The sequence below is a fragment of the Bufo gargarizans genome, chromosome 1 (genome assembly GCF_014858855.1).
Source record: "Bufo gargarizans isolate SCDJY-AF-19 chromosome 1, ASM1485885v1, whole genome shotgun sequence".
Taxonomy (NCBI): domain Eukaryota; kingdom Metazoa; phylum Chordata; class Amphibia; order Anura; family Bufonidae; genus Bufo; species Bufo gargarizans.
This window is the reverse complement of record NC_058080.1, coordinates 187,907,334-187,929,223: the sequence shown is the minus strand read 5'-3', so window position 1 is coordinate 187,929,223 and position 21,890 is coordinate 187,907,334. Positions and strand designations below refer to the sequence as shown.

The 21,890-nt window shown below is 42.2% G+C and overlaps 1 protein-coding gene across 4 annotated transcripts in view; it reads right to left on the bottom strand.

Moving 5' to 3' along the window:
* ZNF827 (zinc finger protein 827) overlaps positions 1 to 21,890 on the bottom strand; it is a 230,424-nt gene that overhangs the window by 160,935 nt on the left and 47,599 nt on the right. For all 4 annotated transcript variants that reach the window (XM_044300432.1, XM_044300441.1, XM_044300449.1 and 1 more), the window contains exons 2-3: positions 13,301 to 14,296; positions 862 to 1,034 (exon numbers count right to left, since the gene is read on the bottom strand). In XM_044300432.1, the coding sequence (XP_044156367.1) occupies positions 862 to 1,034; positions 13,301 to 14,296 (1,169 nt within the window). The remainder of the gene's footprint in view (positions 1 to 861; positions 1,035 to 13,300; positions 14,297 to 21,890) is intronic.

Here is a 21,890-nt window from a genome sequence, read left to right as displayed (position 1 = left end):
CCTTGAAACCATTCTGTTCACTTTTACCATTAAAGCGTCCATCTAGCCAGAGGGACACTTTTCTTATACTGCATGGTAGTAACTTCAGGCCCTTCCCTTTCCCCAATGGTCCCAGAGGGAGGAAGTAGTCTGAAACAATATCCATAGAATGTGCTAGCGCTTAGCACCCCTATGGAGTGGGCAAGCAGAGGTAGGCGATATTATTCACAAGCTTCTCTCTGCCTACTACCCGCAGCAGTCATAAGGGGAATGAGAAGGGTGAATCTTTATGATGACAGAGTATAGTTTTTATTTTTAAGCATTTTCAACAATGGCTTTAATACGTATCGAAAAACTATGTTATATAGACCCAAAATAATAAAATAATAATGCTATCTATACCATGGCAAAATAACAGTGGCATATTATAATACTAGACATGATGCCAAAATAGAGAGCTATACAGCACATGGCTACTGAAGCAAAGTAAACTAAGACCTGTGGGGACCACCAGAGCAGTGGGGGATTTAACATGTAAGTAACTGGTTATTATTATTTTTTATTTCCTCATATTCCCTGATGTTAGATTTTTATTTTTTTTATCCTGTCAAATATATAAGCAGCTTGTAAAATGTTGCTTGAAGAAAACGGGTTAATATACAGCCTGATGTCAGTGCAATCAAGCTGGCAAGAAACAGATTTAACAATGTGAAGCATCTACTTGCAATAACAAGGTAGGATACAAGATTTTTTTTAAAAAAAACCTTTCAGGGTTGCAAGGCAATCATCGTCCACTTCCAATTTCATATCAAAGGCATTCTGTATTGCTAGCACAAAGCAGTCTTTATTGTTCTATGTAGCTTTATCAAAACATAACCTTACCTTCATGTGTGATTTCAGATTGTCCTTGCGGGCACAACGAAACGGACACAGTGGACACTGATGGCTTTTTAAACCCGTGTGAATCACCATGTGCCTTTTCCAATAACTTTTCCGCTTTATTACTAATCCACAGATGGGGCATTGGAAAGGCTTTCCAACTTCTTCTTCTGGAGCTTTCACATAAAATAACAAGAGGAATCAAGAAAGTTAATTATGGTGTGTGAACCTAAAACTAATAGAGTTATCCTAAATTTATGTTACCTTATTAGAAAGAAGAAAATAAGGAGGCGGATTTTTCATTGACAATGTTCTGGCACACAATCCTTACATCACATTTATTAAGTGTCCTGGACACTGATGTGGTCAACAAGTGCATTAGCAGAAAATGGGCATGGCTCAGGGGTTTTCTGGGTGTTGGGGATTCTGATGGCCTATCCTCCGGATAGGTCATCAATATCTGACTGGTGGCGTACATTGTATAGTGGTTGTGCTTGGTATTCCAAGCAAGGCCCATTCCCTTGAAAAAGACTGAGCCGATGAATGTGATGTCTCTGTGGCACTCACAGGAACACCGTGGCCTCTTGGGAAGGAGGGGATGAGTAGTGTTAGCAGTTGGACCTCCACTAATCAGACATTGACGACCTATCCAAAAAAAACCTCTAAGACGCCCCAGAATTTTGGCAGAAATTAAGTAAGCCAACTATTAAGTGGTATAAACATGGACCGTATAAAGATTTATCAGATCAGCCGCTGTAATAAATCTGGAGGCATTTTAGGATGTCTAGTCTAAATCTTAGACAGTACTAGTAAATCTGCCCATATGTCTAAAAGTATACATTTTGTGCAATACTGTATATACAAAGACATGCAGGACGTCTCCTATGCACATCCAAGACATTCTCTACTACAGATCCCCTGCTGTGCTCCACAAGGCCCCAACCAGTGCAACACGACGACTACTAATAAGGATGAATAGACTGGTCTTTATAAAGCAGCCGGGAGAGATCGTCAGATTCTAGGCAAGAGCACAGTCAGGCCTCATTTTACCTGCACTGAGCACTAGTGATTTTTAATATGTGTCGCACGAATTGGGCATTCAATTTATCTAATGGTCTGGAAAATTCCTTATGCCAGTTTGTCATCCTGTCCCCTTCAAAGTGTGCCACATGCACAGACCAGATACTGTATTCTAGCAAAACTAGCCACAAAGCGTGCTGTAGTGACCGACTGATGCTGTCAATATACGGGACCAGTACCCAATGATAACAATATTGCTGCCATTGATCAGACAGGGATCACATGCGGCAAAACTGGAAAGAAATAAAAGCTGTTGTCAGGCTATGTATTTTCTACTGACAGCAGGGAGGGGCTGCACAGACATCCATTTTTTGAGATTAGTTGTCATCTTCAGATAAATCACTGACTGCATTCTCTCCTTGACAGGCTACTGCGTCCTCACGTAACCTCACAACTCTCATTCTGAGGTTTCCCAATGTCCTGCTGAATAATTCATATACAAGGGCATTTTATTTGCAATATTTAAATATATTTTTTACACCTACTAGAAGCGGCACTAGAGACCACACGAACACTGCCGTGGCAGACAACTAGAATCCTGTAGCATCTGCATGTTACACAAAGCACTACTGCATCGGACAACCATTCTGTTGGGAAGGTTTTCTCTATGTCATGTAACCGCTAAGTGTGATCTGAATGAGTGATTACATCAATACAGTTATTTATCTATAGTCCATTATTATACCCACAGTCCTTACATCATGTACCATTTAGTAATCTGAAATAGAAAAAAATAACAATTCCCCCCCAGAGGGCAGTGCTGCAGAGAGCATCGCAGGATCCCAGCACAGGCGCTGTTCACGTCACATTTTTGTCTTTTCTAACGCACACACAGGGAAAAGAGCCCAAAGTACACAATAAACTGAGGCTGTAACAGATGCCTAGAACTGGGACCTTACAGCGATCTTGGCTGTGGAACCCGCGGCAACCTGCAAGTCGCACTGCGACCCCATTCAAGTAAGTGATGTACGCAGCATCGGTGTTGCAGCCCAAATCTGCCTTGGCATCCTTTCCATGGATATGTCACATGTCAGATTTTTCAAAAGTTTTTCCAGATGTATCCGTTAAAGAGACCCAGTGGGTGACATTATATGTCTACAGCATAGATGCCACTGTCATAGACATCCATTTTACGTCAGAAAAATCCTTTGAAAAGCTCATGACATATACTTTTAACGGATGCCTGTGACGCATGCCATATGGTGGTTTTGTCACCCACTGGGTCTCACATTCAACATATACTTTTTTTTAAAATTGGCATAGCGTTGGCTACTCTGCTATTCCATACTTTTTGTTTTATAGTATACTGGCACACACCAAACAGATGGCGTCTAGAAAAGATGAAAATAACCCTTATTGGTAATTGGATTTCCCGTTAAACTCCACAACGGCACTGACAAGAGGGTTTCCCCGCCTCTCAAGGGACAGAAACAGTGTAGAAGCTCCAAATAAAAAGGTCTCCTCCTATTCCTAGATGGGTTCAGTGACAAAGAAACCACAAAAATATGCAACATGTGCATAAACAATATCCAGTAAGAACCCCCAAAAAATAATACATTTACTTTTTTTTATTGGGGGGGGACTCAGTGCCATTGTGGAGGTAAATGGGAATTCCAATTACCGGTAAAAGTAATTTTCATCTTTCCCTAACACCTCCACACCGACACTGACAGGAGGATATTCAGAAAAGTCCCATTAGGGTGGGGACCGTCGCAGAAAGAACCTTGAAGCCAAAAGCTAAATCTTCATTAGTTAGAACAATCAGCTTAAAGTGTTTAAAAAATTTAGACGGATTGGACCACGTAGCACCTCTACAGATCTGCTCCAGGAAGGCAAAGCCCCTTCCAACCAAGAGGTTGAGACTGACCTAGCTGAATGTGCCTTAAGACCTGTAGGAGGAGATAGATGTTTTTCTTGATAGCGCAAAGAAATAGTCAAATCGGAACCAATGTGCTATGGTAGCCTTGCTCACTGTATGACCTTTGTTTGGCTCCTGATACTGAAAGAGAAGGTGGTCTGATTTTCTGAAGGTCTCCATGACACGCAGATGTTTCAGGATACACCTGCGCACATCCAAGGTATCAAATTTTTCTCTTACCATGATTTTGGCTCTGCACAAAGGGACGGAAGGGATACTTCCTGATTTACAATGGCATTTCGACACTACCTTAGGAAGAAAAGCAGGGGAGAATGTTTTAGGATGACTCTATCTTCCAAAACTCTGATGTAAGGTGGTCTGCAAGAGAATGCCTGTATCTCCCCCACCCTATTTGCTGTAGTAACTGCCAAAAGAAAGGTTGTTTAATATGTGAGCAGTCTTAAGGCAATATCTAACAATAGTTCAAATTAGGATTCCATGAGAACCGTTAACACCAAGTCTAAGCCCGCTTGTAAGAACTCTGGTATGATAAGTACATCCATTCGTTTTTGAGGATCCCATTTCCCCCACTCATACTTTAGACTTTTTTATTTCTGATTCTGTGGCAAATATTGGATGTGATTTTCTTCCTACTATTTAAAATAGTGACAACCACTTTATTGAAAAAAATTCTAGGAGGAGAGGGAACCATGATCATTTTGGTCAATATGGGGCTACTACAATTAGTTGTGCCTGCTCCTCCAGTACTTTCGTAATCATCCTTGGAATTAATGCAAAAGGAGGGAAGGCATAAAGCAGACCTTTTTACCAAGGTACTGACAGTGGTGTCTACTCAAAGAGGTCTGTACTGGGCTGAGAGTGTGTAAAGTTTTTACTTGTACATTCTTCCCTTGTGACAAAAAATAAAATAAAATACAGTATAAAAAAGCCCTGTCTGAGTTATTTAAAGGAAAAAAGACTCTGTTCAGGGTTTACTCTCCCTCCCTCAAAGTGCGTCTGCTGAGGAAGACAGCCATCCTGTTTTCTTTCCCTCTTAGGTGAACTGCAGATAAGGAGGTCAGGTTGTTTTCTCCCTATACAAAGATCTTGGTTGCAACAGAGTCCAGGGAATGGCTCCTTGTACCACCCTGATGGTTAATATATGCCACAGTGGTGGTGTTGTCCGATAGGATCTTCATGTTTTTGGAACTTACTGAAGATTCTAGTCTCTTCAGGGCATATAGAACTGCTGTGAGCTCTCTCAAATCTGAAGATGCTTGACTCATCTGTTTGTTCCATAGCCAACTGGACTACTGCACTTTCCCATCCCCTGATGTTAGCATCGGTAGTGATCACCAGCTGATGATGTGTTGGCCATAGTACTCCTCTCTGAAGGTTCCTCCTTAGTAGCCACCGAGGGAATTTTTGACAACTCCTGGGACTATTACCTTCTTGTCTAAGGAATATTTTATTTTGTCCCATGCCATTAGAAGGAAGGATTGTAGAACTCTAGTAGGCCTGAGACCATCTAAATGAGGGGATAATTTAGGTGAGTAGCTCCATATAGATGAGGTTCTCGTCTGCCAAAAAACTAAAATATTAATGATCAATGAGTAAAGTTGTCTGGAATCCAGGAGGACTCCCCAAAAATGTTTTTGTTGACTTGCTGTTAGGTCAGATTTTTTCGAGATTTATCAGCCAGTCCAGGGAGGAGAATGTTGATACCACAACCTGAAGATGATCCTGTAGAATTCTCTCTGGTTGAGCCACCAGGAAGAAGTCATCCAGGTAAGGAATTATTAGGATGCCCTTTTGATGAAGAAAGCTGGACACCTCTACATAACCTTTGCAAACACACTTGGTGCGTCTGATAGACCGAACGGAAGAACTCTAAACTGGAAATGAAAGAGCACTCCTCTGAATGGCGAATCTTAGATACTTTTGAGAGTCCTCGTGAAAGGGAATATGATAGTAGGCGTCTGCCAAGTCCAATGTTATCATAAAATAGTTATTATTTAGGAGATCTATGGCTGACTTTATGGATTCCATCTTGACTCTCTTGCAGATGATGTACTTGTTTAAGGGCTCATGCACACGATCGCGCCGTGTTTTGATGGTCCGCAAATTGCAATTCTGCAAAAAGACGGATGCTGCCCTTGTTCATTCCGCAATTTCTGGAACTGGTCGCCTATAATAGAAATGCTTATTCTTGTCCACAAAACGGACAAGAATAGGACATGTTCTATTTTATTTTTATTTTTTGCGGCACCACGGATGCGCACAGTACACGGAAGTGAATAGATCGGCATCCGAGCCGCCAAAAATTTGGTTCGGATGTCGAACCAAACAATGTTCGTGTGCATGAGCACTAAGGCTTTGAGATTTATGATTGCTCTGAAGGATCCACAGTTTTTTGTTTGTTTTTTATCAGAAAAACTGGGGAGAAATAACCCTGAAACTGTTATAAAGCGGAAACTGGAACTATGGCTCTATTTTCTAGATAAGTGTTTACCTCCTTCTGCATTAAACTCGGTCTCTGAAAGCCTGTCATCTATTACCCAAGTCTTTCCTCTTCTGATCTTGCTTGCCCTTGCCTTGAGCCCAAAAGGAACGTCTTTGTTGAAAGAAACGTGATTCAGATGGAAATCCCTTTTGATACCAAAAGCCTTCCCTAGGATGTCATCTAAGGCTGAACCCAACAATGCATGGGATAGAAGAGTCTACTTTTTGATCCTGCGTCCCCTGACCAGGGCCTGAACCAGACAGCTTTATGTGTAGAGTTTGATAAGGCTGCCATTCTAGATGATCATCTTACCAGGCCCGCAGAGCCATCTGCTATAAAGTTAGAGGCCTGTTTCAGAACAGAAAAAATAAATGATCTCCTCCCTAGGGGTGCCTGGCTGCTGCAAGAGGTTCTCAAGCTGAGACATACAGAGAAAGATCTAGTAGTACAAGTAGCAGCTATGCTTGGTCTTAACATAGCTGTACTTGTCTCCCAGGTTCATTTTAACAACCCCATGCACTTTTGGTCCACAGGATGCTTAGGGAAAGACACACTTTTGGACTCCTTCTGACTAATGGACCCTATAGACAATATTGGCATCTACAATGGGAGCTTTCCCTAAATACATGAGCAGTTTATAGAACGATTGTTCACTTTAGATGCCATGCACTCTCTCACGGTTTAGCTCCATTAAATGCCACCATGGTTTCAAGCGGTGGCTGGTCGCACACACCATATAGGGGCATATGCCTTCCTGGTGTGTTCACGCTAAAATTCTGCCATTTGAACAGGCCCCAAAGAAACAAGAAAGGTGAAAGTGTGTCAAATGATTCCAGAACTGTGAAAGCAGCTGTAGCTACACTATGTGGTAAGTAAACACAAGTAAAGCAATATATCTACACAAGAAATGATTAAATAGTTGTTCCCATCTCAGACATTGGGGGCATATTGCTAGGATACTTAGAACGGAGCCCGCAAAGTCCAGGAGGAAGTACCGTGCACGCGTGGCCACGCTCCATTTATTTCTATGGGACCGACGAAAATGGACGAGCGTGCTGTTGGAAGCCCCATTGAAATAAAAGAGAGGCACACCGTCAAAGCGCAGATATTTTCGGCACCATCATAGGAATTAATAGAGGGCAGCCACGCACGTGCGGTGCACCCTTCTGGACTTTTCAGGCTTCGTTCTATGTGTAGGTGTGGATCCCAGAGGTGGGACCCGCACATATCAGACATTGGGGGCATATCCTAGAGATATGCCTCCAATGTCTGACATGGGAATAACCCTTTCGGAGGAATTTAACATGCTTAGCGACATGCTGAAAACATGCAAATTCTTTATTTACATTAAATTTTACTGTGTAGCCAAGATTCGTCATTTTCACACATTTGGTGCCTGTTGGTGTTTATTTTTGGGGATTGAAAAACCTAAGTATAGAGGTTGCCCGGAATTAGAAAAAATGGTTTTAATAGTGCCAAGTTGCAACACAAGACACAAATTATGGACAGGGGTGCTGAGGTTTCTGGAAGAAAACAGACATTTTTCACATGGCATCTTTTGAAAGCAGAATATTGCATGCAGTATGTACTAAAAAGCCACAGGTATCCACACAGAATCTTCTTGACGAGGTCACGGCAAAACCGTGACCTCCAATAAAAAATTATGGGAGGTTGATTCCATGTGACCTCCCGAAAGCTTTTTGGTATAGAATCTGCACCAATTTCTTCCTGCAAAAGATGCCACATGAACAGGGCCTTAGGATGGGCATCCAGATTCAGGTTTTCAAGCCAAAACCAGGAGTGGATCATAAAGGGAGATTAAGTATAAAGAAAATAAATAAATAAAAATAAAAACTCAATGCTACCTTATCATCCTTTTTTTTATCCACCTCTGGTTTTGTGTCCAAAAACGACAACAATTCTGGAGCATCAGCATTCTGTTGTGCCATTTCTACTAGAAGATTATGAATGGTCACCAGTTTGCAGTAAAGGTACATATGGGTGTTACCAGTTGGAAGGGTGTCCCTGCTAGTCTGACACCAGCAGCACTGATTGGACAGAGTTAGACACACCCTCTACTGGTAACACCCAGCAGTATCTTTACCAATTGCTGCTGGCAATTTGTAATTATATGTTTATAATGCAGAAATGGCACAAAACAGAGTCAGAATAGATGCTCCAGAATTGGTATTACAATTAGTTACTGAAATTGACATGTCTGAACAGGAGTCATGTCCTCTTTAAGAATATTCTGCACTACATGCCTTCCCAACTAAAGTGCATCTATGTAAACTCTTCTTCCTTACTGAAATGCAATGGTACACAGAAGCATAAAACGTCATCCCAACAAAGAATAATGGTTTCTGCCCAAAAGGCAAATTAATCTACATAACCAAGTGATATCCTCAAACACGGAAATACAGTATTAAGCCCATAAATTTCCTTTAAGACTTGGAAACACATGTCACAGGTCTGATTCTTCATTATGTATTATGTGCTCAGTAACCGAGTCTTACTATTACTCAGTCTGTGTAAAAATGCAGCTAGTGCTCTGGACTGTGAACTATCAGGAATGAGCAACCTTCTCATCATCATCCTAAACACACTGTGGCCTGGAGTTCACTTATCTTGCCATGTGTCTAGTGCTCATATTTAGTAAGGCACCCTTGTTACAGACACATCTAATCTCAAACACTTCACAAGGAACATGGACAAGCCGTACGTTATGCATGTTAGGAAAGGAGAGATTTTTCTTGGCGCTTGCACCAGAAAGGTTACCACAATAAGATAAGGTGTTGTGTTTTGCATACCTTTTTAACACACCTGCTTATTAGGTATCACTATAAAATTACTATGTATTTTATCTTGACACTGGATGAATTGCCTGAACTTCAATACAGATCCTACCGACCATAAGCCTCTGTTCACATATACATGAGAGGCTCCATCTAAGATTCGGTCATATTTACCAGAAAACATCCCCCAATGCACCTTGGCAAAACAGACAGACCCCATCGTCCATGAAGCCTGTTGGGAACTGCTGTGCGATGGATCCGATGTGTAACTAATTGCACATCGACTTACAAAATACAGAGTACAGGTGCACCCATGTTATAGTACCAGCGCCCATGCTTTCACAGCTATTTAGAGACTACATTTTATTCTGTAGTAGACTATAAGATCCAACGGACTACAAGACGCCCCTAGGATTTAGAGGAGGAAAACAAGAAAAAATATATATTTTCCATCAGTCCTCAGAGCAGACCCCCAAATCAGACCTCCATTCTTCATCAGACCCCCATACTTCATCAGACTCCAGGCTCCATCAGCCTCAGATCAGGTTTAGTCGGACCCCTCCATCAGCCTCAGATCAAACCCCTCCAGCCTCTTATGAGATCCTCCATTAGCCTCAGATCAGTTTCCCATCAGATCTCCCCAGCCTCCATAAGCCTCAGATCAGACCCTCCCAACCTCCAATAGCCTCAGATCAGCCCCCCACAGCCCCCACCAGACTCAGATCAGACCCCTAATAAGCCTTGCATGGGACCCCATCAGCCTCAGATCAAGCCTCCAGCCCCACTCAGTCTCAGATTGGACCCCTCAGCCCCAGATCAGCCAGCATCAGACCCCCCCCCCCCAACACCCATCAGACTCAGATCAGAACCCCAAACAGACCATATTAGCCTCTGATCAGACCCCCACAAAGCCCCACAGTCTCAGATCGCCCCCCCAGTCCCCATCAGACATTTAAAAAATATATAATAATAATAAAAATAATAATAATAATAATAATAAACTTACCTTGCTTGCTCTGGATGGCGTTGCATATCCAGGACTCTCCGCTCTTCTGAGTCCCGCTGTGTACTATGACCTGACAAGCACAGTGTCAGGTCATAGTGAATGCCTACATGCACTATGTCCTGCTGCTGTGCGTGGTCACCACCGCGGGACCAGGAAGACGACCAGGGAAGCTGGCTTCAGCCAGTGCAGCGCTGCACTCACCTCCCTGTGCCTCCCGCATGCTAATGGTAGCTGTCATTAGAATTCAGACTATAAGACGAACTGCCACTTTACCCCCATTTTTAGGTCTTATAGTCCAAAAAATAAGGTAAATGCATTTCCACAAATTTTCTATTAATAATAACAATTCATAAATGCAAAGCCTGACAACCACAAATCTTTTTAGCTCTGCTTATTCTGCTTTTGTCACTGAAGGTCAATGAAGGTGAAGTAAGGCTATTTTGAACCATTCATGACTGCCCATCCATGTAACAGGCTGGAGTTTGCTCACTGCCTGCTCAATGGATGCCCATGACGCAGTATGCCTGCGCCTTAACGTATGCCTCCGCTGAGCTTCTGATATCTGTAAACTGGCCACAACTCCCTGTGTCACACCTGAGCAAGACATTATGGGACATGATTGGGCCTGCACACAGTGATTTCTACAAAGCTGTTTTTAAAGTTTTATGCCACTGCTGTGGCTTAAAAATTCTGGGGCACGCCATATATGAAACTTAGCAGAAGGAACGGAGCATATCATGGCCCGCTAAATTTACAATAACATGCTCCAGAAAGTGGTGTAAGTTATAGCTGGTGTACGTTTCAGTTTCTAGAGCACTAAGTGCCAGAGATGCACCTAATTAATTAAAGGGAACCGGTCACCTAAAAAATGCATCTACATCCCCCAGCAGTACCTTGACTTCAAGCAAGGAGGCCGCTGCTCCCTTGACTGCAAGCTGGCCGGCAGAATAGCGCTGATGGAGAATAAAACTGCGTTTTTTGAAGTTATGCAGCATCAGACTACAGGATGAAGCATATGATTATTAACAGGCTGCGGGCTACTACGAGGTACTGCTGGGGGATGTAGATGCATTTTTGAGGTGACAGGTTCCCTTTAAGAGGCATCTGCCTCTTATTCTGGATGGGTATGAACAAGGTCACCTGCACCACTACGGCCAATCATTGGCAGCACAGGTGCAGGTGACCATGTCCATGCCCACCTTGAAGAAAACAAACCAGGGAGTGGAAGATGGAGGAATGAGAACCAGCATGTAGGATGGAGTGGCAGAAAGTAGGTAAGCATGAATCTTTCAATAGATGATGCAGGCTACAGGACATAAGTAAAATGAGTATAATTATCAGAAAACCTCTTTAACCCCTTCAAGGCATTGTATATTTTCTTTTTTTTACATTTTGTTTTTTTTACCTGCCTTCCCAGGTAGACGTACGAAGGCTTGTTTTTTGCAGTTTCTAATGTAATATTGCATACAAAGTAGTGGGAAGCTGGGAAAAAATCCCAAAATGGGCAGAAATGGAAAAATAACGCTATTCCACCACAGTTTTATGGATTTATCTTTACAGAGTTCCCAATGCAGTAAAGCTGACCTGTTCCTTTTATTTTCCAGGTCAGTAGGATTACAGTGATACCACCTTTGTATTGTTTTTCTTGTGTTTGAATATAAAAAAAATTAAAACAATGGAAATGAAAAAATAATATTTGCATTGCGACATTCTGATCTCCATAGCTTTTTTTTTTACATTTATGTCTACGAAGCACCTGTAGTTTCTACTAAAACCATTTGGTAGTGTGTATGACTTTTTGATAAAATTTTGTTCAAAAATTCATTTTTTGAGGAGGTGAAGCAACCAAAAAATGGCAAAAAGGCCATTTTGATTTTTTCACTGTTAATGTATTAACTGTATGAGAAAAATGCATTCATATTGTAAAAATATGGGCATTTTGCCACATGGTGGCGCTAATGAGGTTTCTTTTTATCTTTAAAAAAAAATTATATAAAATTTGTATTATTGCATTGTACTCAATTTGAGCTAAAAATGTTTTATTTTTTTTATTGGTCTCTATTTTGAACGGTTTAACAGCTTTGAGTTTATCTACTAGCAATGTCTGCATTTTCTCCCTGCTCCCGAGGGGCTCCTTATTTTTGCTCTCTGACCTTATAAACACTCATTAAAGCAAAATAAGTGTTTATGACCTTTAGTAATTTAGAGATAAGGTTGATTAGATGACCTGAAAGTACCATTCACATAACTAGAAAAACAGAAAAACAGTTAAGCATTTGGGACAGAACGGCTCAATATTTTTTATAAAAACCAATTAGCTGCAGCCAATCTTCAGTGTTAGACCGCTGAGGACAACCACTGGCTGTAGCAGCCAAGTGCTCTTTGCTTGTACATCATTGCTGCAGTTTGTAAATAAGCAGCAGCAGCAGCAGGAGGACCTGGTGAGTATAACATGATTATATTTTCTTATTTTAGGCCCCTTTCACACGGGAGAGTATTCTGCGCGGGTGCAATGCGCGACGTGAACGCACTGCACCCGCACTGAATCCTGACCCATTCATTTCAATGGGGCCGCGTACATGAGCGTTTTCATGCAGCACTTGTGCGTTGCGTGAAAATCGCAGCAGGTTCTATATTCTGCGTTTTTCACGCAATGCAGGCCCCGTAGAAATGAATGGGGCTGCGTCAAAAATCGCATAGCAACCGCAAGCAAGTGCGGATGCGGTGCGATTTTCACGCATGGTTGCTAGGATCAAGTGGATGAGGTGAGTTTATTTTTTAACCCTTCAATGGACATTTTAGTTAGCATTCTGTATTAAGAATGCTATGATTTTCCCTTATAACCATGTTAGAAGCTAAAATCAACAGAACACCTAACCCAAACCTGAACTTCAGTGAAGAAGTCCGGGTTCGGGTCTGGGTACCACATTCAATTTTTTTATCACGCACGTGCAAAACGCATTGTACTCGTGCGGAAAAAGACTGAACAACGGAACGCAATCGCAGACAAAACTGACTGAAATTGTATGCCTACTCGCGAAGGTTTGCCGCAATGCACCCGCAACACATCCGGACAAAAACAGCGATGCCTGTGTGCAAAGGGCCTTAGAAAATTGGGGGACTTGTCTGACATTTATATTTTTTCAGGAAACCAACCCCTCTAAGGACATCTGTAAAAGGGAAAATGTATATATTTGTACCTTGACTTCCAGATTTGGATGTCCTTCCTTTCGGTGAAGGGAGTAATAACAGTTCTAAGGACTGTACAGTAGTTCCCTTTTCTTGTTTGTCTTCTGGCAGTGGTAGTGGGTCTTCTGAAATGTGGGGCTTTTTTTTCTCAGCCAGCATACTGCCGGCAGCACGTGCAGCAACTTCCTTAAGTAAGGCTGCGGACGAGGTCATTGATGCCAAAGAAAGGAATGGGCCAGCTGAAGAATGACGCTCTTGACCTGATGTCATACCTCGCTCACTAACTTTTTTGGACAAAGCTGCTAATGTGGAACTAGCTGACTGGGAACTGAATGGTGAAGTAAAGGTCTCAAACCTTAGGGTTTCTTCAGTTCTCATTTGAGATTGGTCTTGGAGGACAGCATTAGCAGCAGCTTTCAGTTTCAGGATTGCAGAATCAGGTGACAGACCACAAGTGTTATTTGAGTTCTGTAGCCATTTATCCTGGCTCCATATAAACCGGCTAGCGGGTGCAGCCCCATATTGATCACTGTTTTCCTGTTTTTCAGCTAGTTTTCTAGCAAGAACACTCAACTGCTTTGCATGGTGAGATGAGGGAGAAAACTGTAGACCTTGTGTATCTTCCCTGCCATTTGTAGACACTTCTGATCCCAGCTGAACAGAGCCAGCTTCTAGTAACCGCCGAAGATTACTACTTAATGGCTTATTCACACCGGCTTGATCATCCTCATCCACTGAAGATGCTGAAGTGGACAATTGTTCTTTACAATGAGAGACATCTTTAAAAACTTCATTTTCAAAAAATCCAAGGTCAGCATTCAAACTTGGAGTAGCACTTCCTAAAGAAGTATCGGGAGATGTGGGTGACTCTCGACCCCTATTAGTAGGAGACAATTTAAAATTTTCTTGTACATCACCAAAGGAATCTTCGGATGGGGTTTCTGAGTTTGTCCCAAACCAATTTTCTTCTTCACTAGCTTCTCCAACTTCCTCCCTTCTTGCACCATCTACAAGAAGAAGAATTAATGAATATTAAAGCAAAAACAAAAAACACTTCAGGTGCTTTTAAAGGGAATCCCTCAGCATGAAAATTCAAATTAATCTGCAGGCAGCGTGCTATAGAGCAGGAGATTAGCAGACTGATATATAATTTTTGGGGAAAAGATTCAGTAAAACTTGTGTTTCATTCATTTATATCCCTGCACTTTCTAGACTTTGAAGTCAAGGAGGCGGCGGTATACAGTCATAAAGGGAAGACCTCCTCCATGACTTCAAGGGCCAGAATGAGCAGGAATTTAAATGAATAAAATACAAGTTTTACTAAATCTTTTCCTATAAAAGTGCCGTATATATTAATCTGCTCAGCTCCTCCTGCTCTATAAACTTAGCAGTGAAATGCCTATTTTAATTGGCTGGATCTTCCGGTCAAATCACATGTACAGCAGATCAGCAGTATCTGGGGCACTGTATGTTGACTGCACTTTCAAAACAGTGCCAAAGAAAGAACATTGTACGTGGAAAACTGCAAAATATAGTTGTTTTTTTAAGGAAATGTGTCATCGGAAAATGACCTATTGTTTAAATCATGTTTTTATGTCTATATTTTAATAAAATCCATATCATTCTGCAGTTTTAGCACTGGCCACTAAGCCAAATAATTGGCGACACTTCTTGGTCTGTACAGATCACTTTACTGCAGTTACCTGCTTATCTATGAGGTGATATCATTACAGGCATAATTATAATGACAGATAAGACAGGATCCACCATTCACAATAGGTGATTGTCAAAGTTTATCTATTCTTTCCTTGTACAATGACCTCTGCACAGGGCACAGAACATGCCTAGAAATCTCTTCCATAGAAGTCAATGAGGTCCCCTCCTGACCATTGTGTCTATGGACCATGGGGCTGCCGTAAAGCAATTTGTTTAATGCTGTGCAAATGCTGTTAAGAACAGCTCAGGCAAGATGGCAGCACCCATAAAATACAAAATATAAAATACAAATAAAAGAAAAAACCACCATCGATGCAAACACACAGCCACCCCATTTACCCAAGATTTTAACCCTTTAGGGTTAAAGGGTTTCACCAAATTCTGCAAATCTGATATGTCACTTTTTAGGCTACTTGCAGAGTTTTGGTGTACGCCTGACGATGCGGAGGCAAACGGATCTTTCCTGACACACAATGCAAGTCAATGGGGACAGATCCGTTTTCACTGACACAATGCAAAACAGATCCGCCCCCCATTGACTTTCAATGGTATTCAAGACGGATCCGTTTTGTTAAAGATAATACAAACGGATCTGTTCTTAATGGATGCATGCTCCGCACAAAACGCGAGTGTGAAAGTAGCCTTAGGCTCCTTTCACACCTGCGTTTAGGTGTCCGCTCGTGAGCTCCGTTTGAAGGGGCTCACAAGCGGCCCTGAACGCAGCCGCCTGGCCCTAATGCATTCTCAGTGGAGGCGGATCCACTGAGAATGCATCCGCCTGCCAGCGCTCAGCCTCCACTCCGCTCAGTGAGCGGACACCTGAAGGCTGCAAGCAGCGTTCGGGTGTCCGCCTGGCCGTGCAGAGGCGAGCGGATCCGTTCCGACTTATAATGGAAGTCAATGGGGACGGATCCGCTTGAAGATGACACCATATGGCTCAATCTTCAAGCGGATCCGTCCCCCATTGACTTTCAATGTAAAGTCTGAACGGATCCGCTCAGGCTACTTTCACACTTAGAAAATTCTTCTAAGTTATAATGCAGACGGATCCGTTCTGAACGGAGCCTCTGTCTGCATTAATATGAGCGGATCCGTTCAGAACGGATCCGATCGAACGCTAGTGTGAAAGTAGCCTTATGTGGTAATAACTTTGTAATGCTTTTACTTATCCAAGTTTTCTTGCGACACATTGTAATTCATGTTAGTAGAAAATTTGAGTTGGTATGATATTTCACCTTTATTTACCGTGTATATATAAACAAATGCTATTTTCTAAATTAGAATTTCTCTACTTTTAAGACAAAGTGATAACTGTTTTTAATTAACATTTCCCATATGTCTACTTTATGTTTGCATCATTTTGTACATAAATGTCATTTTATTTTTTAGGATGTTAAAAGGCTTAGTGTTTTAGAAGCAATTTTTTAAAATTTTAAGAAACTTTCCAAAACCAACTTTTTAAACACTAAATCAGTTATATCACTCTGTGGGGCTAACATAGTAAAAAGTAAACCACCCATAAATGACCATATTTTAGAAACTATACCCTCAATTATTCAGACTTTGTTAACCATTTACATGTTTCTCAGGAATTAAAGGAAAGTGGAGGTGAAATTTCAACATTTCATTTCTGATTGATTTTCCAATCTAATCCTTTTTTCCTGTAAGGCAGCAAGGGTTAACAGCAAAACAAACCTCAATATTTATTACCCCGATTCTGCAGTTTACAGAGGCACCAGGTTAAAAAGCACACTAAATTTTGTTAAGTATTTTCTCCTGAACACGGCAACATCCCATGTGTGATTGTAAACTGCTGTTTGAGCACATGGCATGGATCAGAAGGGAAGGAGCACCAAATGGTTTTTGGAGGGCAGATTTTGCTGGAATGGTTTTGGGTGCCACGTCACATTCAAAGAGACCCTGAGGTACTGACAAGAGTGGAAACCCCTAAAAGTGACCCCATATTGGAAACTACACCCTCAAGGAATTTATTAAAAGGTGTACTTACCACTTTGGACCCCCCCCCCCCCCCCCAGGTGTTTTCATAGAATTTAGAAACACTTGGCTGTTGAAATGAAAAATTCAATTTTTTCCAATAATATGCTTTAGTCCCAGACTTTTCAGTTTCACAAGGGGTAACATAAGAAAAGAAAAGGGAAAAAAAAAAAAAAAAAAAAAAAAATCGCACAATTTGCCATTTCTACTGAATATGGCAGCACACTATATGTAGTCAGAAACTGCTATATGGGCAAACCGCAGAGCTCAGAAGAGAAATGAGGCCTAGATTGTTGATATATACAGCACTGGCCCACAACTGCAGAGGCTCTGAGGTGAAATTAAAAAAAGAAACCCCCAAGAAGTTACCCCATTTTAGAAACCATACCCCTGACGGAGTTTACCAAGCGGTGTAGAGATTATTGTTTCCCCATAGGTGTTCTACAAAAATGAATTCACATCAGATGGTACAAAGAGAAAATTGCCATTTTTTACACTATTAAGCCACTTTAGCGCCCAACATATTGTGCCCATTGTGTGCCATGCGAAATGCACACCCTTGTATTATTATGCTGTGCTTCCTAGTTTTATAAACACCCTAGATGTGGTTCTATTCTCGTGTCTTGACATACACCAGTGCCCACGAGTATAACAGCATCATGCACATTTGAGGCCCAATGTGGTGATTTACGCATCTTGTGCTGACAATTCCTTGCCTTTTAAAATGTTAGGCAGGTTCTACTAGGTAATGAAACGCCATAAATGTGGATGCAAACTGCTGTTTGGGTACACTGCAGGGTTCAGAAGGGAAAGCAGCAGTGTGAGGGCTTATATTTTGCGGGATGAGTTGCCATCAGCATTGGTTCTATTTTGGGGTACATACAACTTTTTGATCACTTTTTATTTAGATTTTGTTATCGTGGTGAACATTGTGCGGGAAAATGACACACTCTCTTTGTTCTGCTGGTCAGGGCGATTACAGAGATACCAATTTTATATAGTTTATTTTTTTAATGTCTTAATACTTTTACACAAACCATATTTTTTTTTATCCTGTTTTTATGTTCCAAGAGCCATATTATTTTTATTTTCTGTCCAATTACCTTGTGGTGGGGGCTCATTTTTTGAGGGATGAGGTGATGTTTTCATTGGTACCATTTTGGGGTACATAGTACTTTTTGATCATTCGCTATTACTTTTCAATAAGGCAATGTGAACAAAAAATTTCTATTTTGGCAGTTTTTACGGCGTTCATCTGACGGTAGATCACGTGATATTTGAACTTTTTATTTATGTCCTATCACAGGGCTTCAATATTTCAGGGTCTGATCCCTGTTTCAAAGCAGTACAATACATGCTGTATTGTATTGCATTGAGTGTCAGTGTATAGGCCTCCGTAGCTCCCAAGGCCTTTGCAAGGCTTGAAGCTGCCATGACAACCATTGGGACCCTGCCATCGCCGCTCGGGGACCTGATGAGGTAAGAGAGGGAGCCCCCTCCCTCTGTGAACCTCCTATATGATGCGGTCAGAATTGATTGTGGTATATGGGTGGTTAATCCGCCTGCATCAGTTATTTTACTGATGCTGGCGGATACAATAGGGCAGGGATGGCCAACCTGAGGCTCTCCAGCTGTTGCAAAACAACAACTCCCATCATGCTTGGACTGCCTACAGGTATCAGCCTACAGCAAAGCATGGTGGGAGTTGTAGTTTTACAACAGATGGAGAGCCACAGGTTGGCCAGCCCTGCAATAGGGGCATGTGCTGTCTGCATCGATATGTCTGCAAAAACAAACAGAACATGTCCTATTCTTGTCTGTTTTGCGGACAAGAATAGATATTTGTAGCATACAACAGGACCTCCTGCGGAAGGGAAATTGCGGAATGCAAATGGCTGGTATCAGTGTGGATGTCCCTGGCCATATTATTGAAGAAAATCACAGAGATAATAATGCACGTTTTTATCTTATATAATGCTTGCATCTACTTTACTAAGTATATTATTATCTTATTTCTGCGATTTTTTTTCAATAATATGGCCAGGGACATATTTGTATATCATATCGTGCAGGATGTTTTTATCTTAATTTTTTCTGTGATTTTTTTTGTCTATGTAGTATTTGCCTGAGGGAGTGGCACCTTCAAGTGTGAATGCGCTCCTATTTTATCTTGGGAGAAGAATTCCTTTGCACTTTTGCCCTTCCTATCCAATAGAGCGCCTTGATTAGGTGGTACATATAGGTGTGCTTGCTCCTCCTCCCATTGGTTGCTTGATGCACATGGAGGTGACTAGGAGCAGCACACCATATGTGCGGCGTCTGCGCCCCTGAACATAGAAGCCCAATGGCTTAGGTAGGTTTAGCGTAGGACCCGCCTGACCTGAGACCACCTTGGCGCTTGGTAGGCGGGCTCAGATGTGTTTTGATCAACATATATTGGCTAAGTGTCTCAGATATTATGATATCAGAGTGAGGACTTTGTCCATATATAATGCTTGCATCTACTTTACTAAGTGCATTATTATCTTATTTCTGTGATTTTCTTCAATAATATGGCCAGGGACATCCGCACATTTGTATATCATATCGTGCAGGATGTTTTTATCTTAATTTTTTCAGTGATTTTTTTTTTTGTCACTTGTTTATATACCATCTGTAAAACAGTTGAGAGGCGCTGGCCTCTCTATAACATCCTTCGCCAGTTCTAAATGTGAGACAGCTTGGTACCATTCAGTCAAGGGCAGTCTAGTGAAGATGGAAGAACAGAGCACTTTCCTCTGTCCTTCCCTTATGCCTGCAGAAGGTACTGCTCTGCTGAGTGGTTCTTCCGCGGTGCTTGGGCTACCGATTTAGGTTTCAATCGTTCCATATGTTGTACAGTGCACTGAAATAAGGATGAGGGGTAGTTTATTTTAGAATCTGGATGCTTTTCAGGGCTGTCCATTGTAAGACCATTTTCTACGCCCTAAACAGCCCTTCCCCACCCACAATTTTAGAACGGGCGTTAGCGGGGCACAGTCACAGATAGCGGCACAACTAACTGTTGTGACGCCATCTGTGCCTTAAACACGCCTAATTTAGGCATATTTCAACTTAGTAAATTGTTCAAATTCGCTAAAAGGTATCTGAAAGGTTGCACGCTCTGAGCTTAGTGGGCATTCCCTGTGAAGCATGTTCTCTCTCCTGCTCTTCTCTCTTAAGGGTACAACCACGCAGCATGGTAATGTAGTGTGTTGTGACACGATTTCTCTGCAGTCCAGTACCATGCAGCTCTATATGTCAAAGCGGGCTCTAATCAAACTAACGAAGAAGACTGCACTGTTTAGGGCTCTTTCACACCTGCGTTATTGTCTTCCGGAATAGAGTTCCGTCATCGGGGCTCTATGCCGGAAGAATCCTGATCAGGATTATCCTAATGCATTCTGAATGGAGTGAAATCCGTTCAGGATGCATCAGGATGTCTTCAGTTCCGAACGGAACGTTTTTTGGCCGGAGAAAATACCGCAGCATGCTGCGCTTTTTGCTCCGGCCAAAAAAACTGAAGACTTGCCGCAAGGCCGGATCCAGAAGGAATGCCCATTGAAAGGCATTGATCCGGATCCGGCCTTAAGCTAAACGTCGTTTCGGCGCATTGCCGGATACGTTTAGCTTTTTTAGAGTGGTTACCATGGCTGCCGGGACGCTAAAGTCCTGGCAGCCATAGTAAAGTGTAGCGGGGCGCGGGGGAGCAGTATACTTACCATCCGTGCGGCTCCCGGGGCGCTCCAGAGTGACGTCAGGGCGCCCCAGGCGCATGGATCACATGGCACGTCATCCATGCGCATGGGGCGCTCTGACGTCATTCTGGAGCGCCCCGGGAGCCGCACGGACGGTAAGTATACCGCTCCCCCGCTCCTACTATGGCAACCAGGACTTTAATAGCGTCCTGGCTGCCATAGTAATACTGAAAGCATTTTGAAGACGGATCCGTCTTCAAATGCTTTCAGTACACTTGCGTTTTTCCGGATCCGGCGTGTAATTCCGGCAAGTGGAGTACACGCCGGATCCAGACAACGCAAGTGTGAAAGAGGCCTTATAGTCAGTCTGCATTGTTAATGGCCTCACAGCACCTTCAATACTACACGGCCATTAACAAAGTGGATTGACCAATGTGGTCTTCATTAGTTTATTTACAGCAACCATACCATGTGCTATAGTCCATTTCTCTTCCTTTTCCATTCTGCAAACCGTGATCTCTGTGAGCAAATGCAGTTAAGAATTCTCCACAGAGATACAGATCACATGGTGACGGCACGTGTGCGTTATCTGAGCATTACAACAGTCTTAAGTCATGTCTTCTGCAAATAGGGCACTCAGTAGAAATAAAATGCACCCGTACACTTACACTCCATCATTCTCAAGCACTTTCACCTTAGGTGCCCTACAGGGGTCCGAACAATAAATGATATTTCTCATAGAGACACTCAGGTATGGAGCAGAAAGAGTTTTCCCATGTAAATATTCATTAGCAAGAAATATTCCCATGGAGATCAAAAGCCTTGTATAGCTTTAGGACACTGACAGTAAGATGGCCACAGCAAGGGTGGCCTCGTCCACCTTCAGAAAGCTTCAATAGTTATCTCTCCTCCGTTTGACAGAGAGATGATTATTGTGGCCAGCAGGTGACAGCATCATACTACCATTCAGTCAAGGGCAGGCCAGTGAAGAAGGAAGAACAGAGCAGGCTCTGACTTTCCTCTGTCCTTCCCTTATGCCTGCAGAAGGTACTGCTCTGCTGAGTGGTTCTTCCACGGTGCTTGGGCTACCGATTTAGGTTTCAGTCTTTCCATATGTTGTACATTGCACTGAACCAAGGATGAGGGGTAGTTTATTTTAGAATCTGGATGCTTT